This window comes from Xyrauchen texanus, chromosome 37 (genome assembly GCF_025860055.1).
Source record: "Xyrauchen texanus isolate HMW12.3.18 chromosome 37, RBS_HiC_50CHRs, whole genome shotgun sequence".
In the NCBI taxonomy this organism is placed as follows: Eukaryota; Metazoa; Chordata; class Actinopteri; order Cypriniformes; family Catostomidae; genus Xyrauchen; species Xyrauchen texanus.
The window spans coordinates 13,433,821-13,442,667 of NC_068312.1; the positions used below are offsets into that span (position 1 = coordinate 13,433,821).

Here is an 8,847-nt window from a genome sequence, read left to right on the forward strand (position 1 = left end):
AGGACAGGTGGTAACCCCACCATCCCCCCAAAACATCCCCTCCACTTTTTAAAACAATGTGACGCCCTTGCTAGTAATATCCAAACCACTTTCCACTTTCCAAACATGAGGTCAAAACAACAGTGTGCCATTGTAACTCCCACTGGAGAGAAAGAACAGAACATTTTAATACAAAAGAGGTTACTTTATTAACAGAACTTTCTCACATATTAGCAACCAGTCTTTGTTTTAAGAAAGGTTTACCGTAACAAGTGTCAAACGTTGATAAAATAGTTTTTAATGGCAGATGTTCATCTCATGGTCTTCATCATCCTCTGTGGAAAATGAGGAGAAACAGACTGGTAGCTTGGTGCATTTCCGCTGAAGTAAACGTGGGGGCACTGTTCCAGAATAAAGGCATCTTTCTGATATAATGGGAAACAGCCTAAAGGGTTAACAGAACATGTCAAAACAGTCTAAAGTTGTCCATAAAATAGCAGTTGACCGTGGCTCGCTTTAAAGCTTAAAGGTGCACTCAGTAATTTATTTCCTCACTAAAAATTTTTTACTCATTTCAATAGTAATTCTGAAACATATGTATAAACTCATGAGCACTCACATGAGATAAAGACTCCAATTATATCAGTAACATTTATAAAAGTGGTTTTATTCTACATGGAGCGGGTCCCCTCATAGGGGCTGCCATGTTATAATCACATGACCAGCCAAATACAGCTCGTGTAATCTCAGTTACTGCCCTGCTATAAGACATTTTCACTCATGGATTAAATTAATCATGACTGATTGTGAATATGTACAGATTTATCGGTAACTGAAAACTATTGTGTTTGAAAGATGCTGCATCCAGGCCTCTAGGTGTCAGTGGAAGTCCAAGATGACACCAAAAATTGACTGAGTGTATCTTTAAAAAAAAAAAAAGTAGCATGGACCACTTTTATGACACTTTGGGTACTTTAACCATTAAACAAGTCACTATCAACTGCTATTGTATTGAAATCAGCAAATGCAACATTCTCTTAAATGTCTCCCTTTGTGTTCTGCAGAAGAAAGTTATGGGTTTGGAACGACATAATCGTGAGTAAATTATTAAAGAAATTTAATTTTTGTGTGAATTCTTTATTTAATAACAAAGGACCAGACCTAAAACTAGCTAAACAATCAAATCAGAGATAAACAGATTAAGGAGTTGGTCCAGACCCAGTGGGTCTGGAGTGGTGGAGTCCAGGTGACGAAACCTCAGTGTGGTCTCTAGGTCCAGGTGATCGTCCACATTGCTGTACTTCACAATATCACTGACATTCTGCCCTGCTGTGCCCAAGAACCTGACACCACAAATCAGCACTGTCAACTACAGTTCAATACCTCCATATCACAGACAACCAGAATATTAAGAATGGTGGTTTCACTCATTGCACGCCATCCACAATGGCTTGGTAGGGGTTACTGACCAGCTCTAGGATGGGTTAGGGCACAGCCAGAGGGAACATGCCTCTAAATATTAGAAAAAGTTGGAAATAAGATGAAATCAGGTTTAGCGTTGAAAACCTTCACTACTTCTTTAGAAGTATGATCAACATTAGTCTGAGGTAAGGATGCCCACATGTAAGAATTATAATGTAAGCTTGCTACACTCTAGAAAGAGATGTTATCCCTTTTACAACAATTGAATGGTTTTCATCTCTGAAAGTTGTAACTATTACTGTGCTAATATAAACACTCACTGACCACAAGCCGCACTAAAATCTCATCCAGCAGCCTGAATGAAGACTGTACTGTACACCTTTGTATGAAAATGGCAATTTCAAGCATTGTATAGACTCAAAACTCCTCAAAACTATGATTGACTGATGAGTTTCTATAGAAAGTTGTTTCTTTTTTGCCATTTTTGACCTAATATTGACCTTAAGACAGGCCAGTCTATTACATACTGTGGCAACTCAAAAACAAACACAAAGACAAAGTTAAGCTTAATTTAACAAATCATATAGCTTTCAACTGTGTTTGATATAATGGCAAGTGATTTTCTAGTATCAAATAATCAATTTAGCATGATTACTCAAGGATTAGGTGTTGGAATGATGGCTGCTGGAAATGGGGCCTGTCTAGATTTGATCAAAAATAACTTTTTTTAAATAGTGATGGTGCTGTTTTTTACATCAGTAATGTCTTGGCTATAATTTGTGAACAGTTGAATGCCACTTTGGTGAATTAAAGTACCAATTTCCTTCCAAAACAGCTAAATCTGTACATCACTCCAAACTTCGAGTGTATAATATATATATATATATATATGCACACACCGATATGCCACAACATAAAAATCATGTGCCTAATATCTTGTAGGTCCACCTCGTGCCACCAAAACACTCCGGCCTGTTGAAGCATGGACTCCACAAGACCTCTGAAGGTGTCCTGTGGTATCTGGCACCAAGACGTTAGCAGCAGATCCTATAAGTCCTGTAAGTTGTTGGTCCAGCACATCCTGTAGATGCTCAATCGGATTGAGATCTGGGGAATTTGTCATGTCATGACAATTTGTCATTTTAATGTCTTGTCCTGTTCCTCAAACCATTCCTGAACAAATTTTGCAGTGTGGCAGGGCACTGAAAGACGCCACTGCCATCAGTGAATACTGTTGCCATGAAGGGGTGTACATGGTCTGCAACAATCTTTAGGTAAGTGGTACATATTAAAGTAAGATCCACATGAATGCCAGGACCCAAGGTTTCCCAGCAGAACATTGCCCAGAGCATCACAATGCCTCTTCCGGCCTGCCTTCTTCCCATGGTGCATCCTGCTGCCATCTCTTCCCAAGGTAAACAATGCACACGCACCTGTCTGTCCATATGATCTAAAAGAAAGTGTGACTCATTCCTTGGACCACTTTTGGTAGGTACTAACCACTGCATACTGGGAACACCCCATAAGATCTACCATTTTGGAGATGCTCTGACCCACTCATCTAACCATCACAATTTGGCCCTTGTCAAAGTCGCTCAGATCCTTACGCTTGCCCATTTTTCCTGCTTTCAACACATGAAATTCAAGAAGTGACAAATCACTTGTGGCCTAATATATCCCACCCCTTGACAGGTACCATTGTAACAAGATAATCAATGTTATTCACTTCACCCTTCAGTGGTTTTAATGTTGTGACTGATCAGTGTGTATACTATTCACACTGATGAGCCAAAACCACCTGCCTAAAATGCTGTTGATTCTCTGTGTGTCACCAAAACCTACACGATCTCCATTTAAAAAAAATAAATCAAATTTATGCCACAGTAGACCTTCTGTCAATTTGGACAAGACAGAATAGCCTTTGCTGCCCTTGCACATCGATGAGTCTTGGGTGTCCAACACCCCGTCACCGGTTTGTTCCTGGAAATATTGTCAGCAGGTTCTTACCTCTGCTGACCGCATCCCACAAGCCCTGCCATTTCAGAGATGCTCTAACCCAGTCATCTGGCCGTAACAATTTGGCTCTTGTCAAAGACGCACAGGTCTTTCCTCCAGCCCATTTCTACTGCATTCAACACGTTTACTACAATAACTGATTGATCGCTTACCATCTAATCCACCCAGACCTGGACATGTGCGCTTGTTAGTAGATGATCAACATTGTTTTCTTCAACTGTGAGTTATGTTTTGGTTCATCAGTGTATATTTATTTTATTTTCCGTATTGATTTGAGGTTAAAACTGACCATTTAATAGGACATTTTCTTGACAATCACTCACTTGTGCTTTTACTGCATTACCCCCTCACTGATCTCCTTCAGGATGGAGGGCTGCAGCTCCATGTGTTTGAATATGGTGCCCACTATAATAGTGTTCATCCATCTGCAGATCACACAGCTTCTTTATGGGCACAACTGAACCTACAATACACATTCACTGTTACTGGAGAAAGCAATACTATCATAGCAATACACCAATCAAAGCAATTTTTTCCCCCATCATGTTGGCTGTGTAAATGCCAATGACATACATTTTTCCAAAGGTATTATTTTGATATTTCAACCTCAGATCCTATAATAGACCTTATACACTGTGTACACAAAAGTTACTCTCAGAACCTTCAGGACAGAAATGTCCCCATTGAAATATTTGATCCTAGTACCATTAAAGCATAAAATCATTAATTCTACTGATTTTATGGTTTCATGCTGGAGGCGGAGCCCTGGCTTCTAAATTTACATTTTCAATACTTTCCACCAGGTGGCGCCATTTTTCTCACGTTTAGCCTATTGAGCAAATACATGCTTTTTTCCTATTTTCTGTTTCCTTTATTATAAAGCACAGCAATCAATTGAATAAATGATGCAGCTAAAATTGTGTGGGCGTGTTAGTCTGGATGTCAGAGTGTGTTGTGTGTGTAAAAAACAACAGTGGCATTATATATACAAACTGGCATTTAAAGTGTTAAAATCCTGAAAATGAATGAATATTTGGTACATATGATCAGGACTGATGTTGGTTAAAAAATAAATAAATACCAACTAATTGAAAGTTGAAAATTGAATTTTTGTCATCTAGGGACCTCTGAGTAACTTTTTAGATTGACGCACAAGTGTTAAAAAACAACAACAACTAACTAGCTTTACATTGGCAATAGAAAATATTGGGATGTAAAAGAAGACAGTAGTGACAGTATTTCTACCTAAAATGTATTATTTTCCAAAGAGATACATTTTTATTATACATCACAAAATGCGTTGTTTCAAAGTTGAATTTCAAATTTGCTAATTGTATTTAACACAATTACTTTCAGTGAAAATGGCAACTAAAAACAGTTGAGGCGCAGTTTTGATAGCTTGCTGGGATGCTACCACTAATATTACATGTTTTGTAACACTAAATCACTCACACATTGCTTGTTTAAATATCTTGACAGGGTAATACAAGAAATCAATTCATTTGTAATACAGTCTTGCTACAGAGCACAGCAGAAGTTCTGTGAATTGTACAAATGAAGCAGGATTATAAACATTGTAATGATCTGAACAATGAAGAAAACACTGAGAGTGAACTACTTCTTTCTTCCTCCTCTCTCCTTCAGGGCAAGATGGATGACGGATCCATTGTTCATGTTGTAATAGGCCAGGGAGTTTGAATCCTTGATGAAAATACCCTGAAGGTATCAAATAAAAAAACAAAATAAGTTTTTAAACCAAGTATTTTTATATAGATTTACCATCTTTAAGTATTTATGAAGCATTCGGTTAAAACACCCTGATACATGAACATTTCAAATACAGAGTTACCACTCTTTTCAGTGGACAATTTCATAGATTTTTCCAAGACATTTTATGCGGCCAACAAGTGTAATATATAAGCAAAAACACAGGTATCCACCTTAAATCAAGCTTTAATTTTGTTTGAGTTTCTGTTTGTTCTCACCTCCAGATAAGCAGTTTGCTCCGAGGCCCAGTTTGATTATTAACTCAACATATATGTTTTATTTATTTACATACATACAATAGTCATGTATGTGCTGTACACTTCAGAGAGCTCTCTGTCTCTGTCATCTCACACACACACAAGTGTGCACGTGATGATCATGAAGTGTTTTCAGTGTATGAATGGCTCTACACATTCATTTTGAAGCACGCATCACTTACAGATTTATTTAAATCAGAGATTTTTAGTTTAACACACAAGGAAATATCAGAATTTTAATTTGATTAATTGTACATTCAAACATACATTTTTTGTCCAAATGTCATATTCCATGACATTCTGCATTGTATTGCTATTGCCATTTTTATAACTAGATTGTGTTTTCCACAAACAACAAGTAGTAACCGATGACTGATCGTTGAACTATTGAAAAATAACATCCCCAGGTATTAAGGCCAAATCGCTACACTTCCAAACCAATGTGAATTCATAAAAAAAATATATATAAAAGACAACAGTGGTCCAACTGTCATCGTTGCCTAAAGTTTATAACTCACAGGGATAAAAACTCATGAGGGGCGAAAAAGGTGAGACAATCACTGATCCACGGACATGTTTTCTGGAGTTATTTCTTGTTAAAAGAATAAGCTAAAAGCACCAACTTAATCTACTTTAATGATTCGAGTATAGCAAATTATCTGCACAATTGTGCAGAATTAGCTGCAAAAATGAAGGTGAATTTGTTGTGGCACAAATTTGTTCAGTTTCATTAATTGACTAGTTTAGTGACCACTTCTGGAGATGCCACTAGGTGGCAACAAATGAGTGTAATATGTGCAATGAGTGAGTCATTGAACCATTCTGAGATGTTCATGACCGAAATTTACCAAAAGACTTCACAGTATTTAAGCATTATAAGAACAAAGCAGATCTACAATTTCCATTCAGTTTGTGAACTGCCGAGCATGACTTTTCACCCAAAAAGACAACAATAATTGTCTAATAATAACATCCCTACCTTCTCCTTCTGTATTCGGCAGCACTGACGTGGTTCATGTGAAAGCCCCTCAATGTGTATAAACATATCTCACTTTTATGCATTAACAGCTCTTCCGCCCTTTTCTCTCATGAACAAGGTAGACTCACATGCCGATGCTGAAGTAAACGAACAACAAGCCCCTCTCATTGATTCAGTCAGTCCATCGGTACACGTACCAGGTCGTTCAGTTTGTTTATGAATGAGTATTTTCGCAAGTGCCACTTCTCACGGTGCACATGCCAAGCACGTGATTAGCTATTGCTCTAACCAATGAAGCAATCTGCCTCGTTTGGACCGCACTTGCAAAGCACACGATTGGACGCTGCTGTAATCAATCATGTAAGCGCCCTTAATCGTTGACACTGTTTCACAATGCGCAGCAGCCGGCAGTGAAAAAAACGATACATATGTGACTCCTAATTAGAGTTCCGATTATAATGAAAATATTACTTATGTATAGTGCAAGTTATGGTTTAAAATGTGTAAATTAAGTAAGTGCTAAGTGACAGTGTTTAAACAAAGAATTAGTTTGAACTGTAAGATTAATGACTTATGTCTTTGAAGTTCATACTGGATTAACTGCAGAACTTCACATAGATGCATTGTCCTTGTTTGAAAACCATGCTAGCAACACAGTCAAACCGTTTTATTATACACAAATATTTTGCAGGACAAATAATTATTTTCCAGGACATTCAGGCATTTTTCCATGACTGGAAAACTGCATTGCAAAATTCCAGGTTTACCCTGAAGATATTTTACCTCATACTGTAGCTTCTGTTTTCCAGCTGGCATACCAGTGGCTTCGTGGATTTTAACCTTGATTACAGACACCTGAGAGAAATAATGCCATTTGATTAAGATGGAACTAGCTCCAAACAGATGCATTTTTATTTATAATAAATGCATTTTATTTACTACATATACAGATAATGTATGCATAAGCACAGTTTTACCTGGTCTGTGAGAGGCAGGTTGAAGTTCAGCACTTGGCCACTTAACTTCCATTCTGTCTTATCCTGCATGTTGGGCACCTGCACCTTAACTGCAACAGGTCCCTAGAAGAAGGCCAGATAAATAGTATTAATAAATGGTTTTAAGACTGTAAGTATAAAGGTTGACCCTGCTGTAATATCAAGTGGCGTAAAATACCTTGTTCCTGCGTAAGAACTCATCCTCGGGAATCAGGTTGTCCTCGGTCTTCATCTTCTTGCTGGAAGGCTCGTCCTCGTGAGGCGGTGGAGGGTGGGCAGGAGGAATGGGGACAGGAGCAGTGCTGGGAGGTTGAGGAGCAGGGGGCGCTGGTATAAAAGCTTCAAAGTGTAAAAAATGATTACTAAGTACCATTCATTCTGTTTGTTCAATACTGATACGTTTAGCTTTACTCTGTATAGTTTGATTTAATTGTAACACAACACAAAAAGCTGTAACACAACATAACAGTCCTGTTATTTCAGACAATCACCAGTAGGTACCACCATAGGTGGAGGTCTGGGTGCCAGTATGTGGGGTCCAGAGGGTGGCATGGGCACCACATTTATGCGGGGGGCATGCAGCATGGGTGGCATGGGGGTCAGGACCTGCCCGTGGGCCAGACGAACCATAGGGGACACTGGAGGACGGGGTATGACGGGCACTGCGGGAAGTAGGGTGGTACGCACTGGGGGCGCCATCTGGAATACAAACAAGAAACCATGACAAGAATGGTAGACTCTTTAGTTAACACTATAAATAGACTGATAATCGGTTTGGCTGATATTTTTTTTTACAGATATTCACACTTTACACAATCGGGTAATATATTATAAATGATAGTATATAGCAAACCTATCTTTAAAATTCATGAATGCAGAATCAGATAGAGACTCACAGTATGTGTGGGTCTGGGCATGGTGTTGATTGGTGGGCTGGGTTTGGGTAGGCTGGGGGCTGATGAGGGCATGGGCGGCTGAGGCATCTCGTTGGGTTTGCTGGGTCCGATCTTCTCCTTGGTATCGTCCTCCTGCACCAGACCTTTAGCTTTGTGGATGGCCTCAATCTGCTCCTGCAGGGTGATGTTAGCTTGAGCTGCCTGTTGGGTACGAGCCATACTTCCTGAGTGACCATCCCATGTCACCTGAAGATGAAGAGAGAAATTAGATGTAGAGGTATACACTGTATGTTAGAACATTTTATTAACTACACACAGCCCTTAAACCAAATTACTTCTGAAACATCACACCTTTCAAATTATATTGTGTGTGATTGGTGCTAGTCTGTGAAAACTCACTGCCACAATGTGTTTTAACCAATTTTTAGCGCTTAGCTATGCGTCCTCTAGAGTCTTCTGTGTTGCTGCTAGGGCATTGTTAGGGAATCCTGGGTGGTTGTTTAGTGGACCAAGCCAAAAGAGCCCACACCCATGTC

At 39.0% G+C, this 8,847-nt stretch overlaps 1 protein-coding gene across 3 annotated transcripts in view; it reads right to left on the reverse strand.

Annotated features, from left to right (window-relative positions):
• Window positions 1–4,656: 4,656 nt before the first annotated feature.
• Window positions 4,657–8,847, reverse strand: part of LOC127630918 (splicing factor 3A subunit 1-like) — a 13,374-nt gene continuing 9,183 nt past the window's right edge. For all 3 annotated transcript variants that reach the window (XM_052108794.1, XM_052108793.1, XM_052108795.1), the window contains 6 exons: window positions 8,312–8,557; window positions 7,907–8,114; window positions 7,594–7,754; window positions 7,398–7,499; window positions 7,204–7,275; window positions 4,657–5,133 (listed from right to left, as the gene is read on the reverse strand). In XM_052108794.1, the coding sequence (XP_051964754.1) occupies window positions 5,032–5,133; window positions 7,204–7,275; window positions 7,398–7,499; window positions 7,594–7,754; window positions 7,907–8,114; window positions 8,312–8,557 (891 nt within the window). In that variant the 3' untranslated portion in view covers window positions 4,657–5,031. The remainder of the gene's footprint in view (window positions 5,134–7,203; window positions 7,276–7,397; window positions 7,500–7,593; window positions 7,755–7,906; window positions 8,115–8,311; window positions 8,558–8,847) is intronic.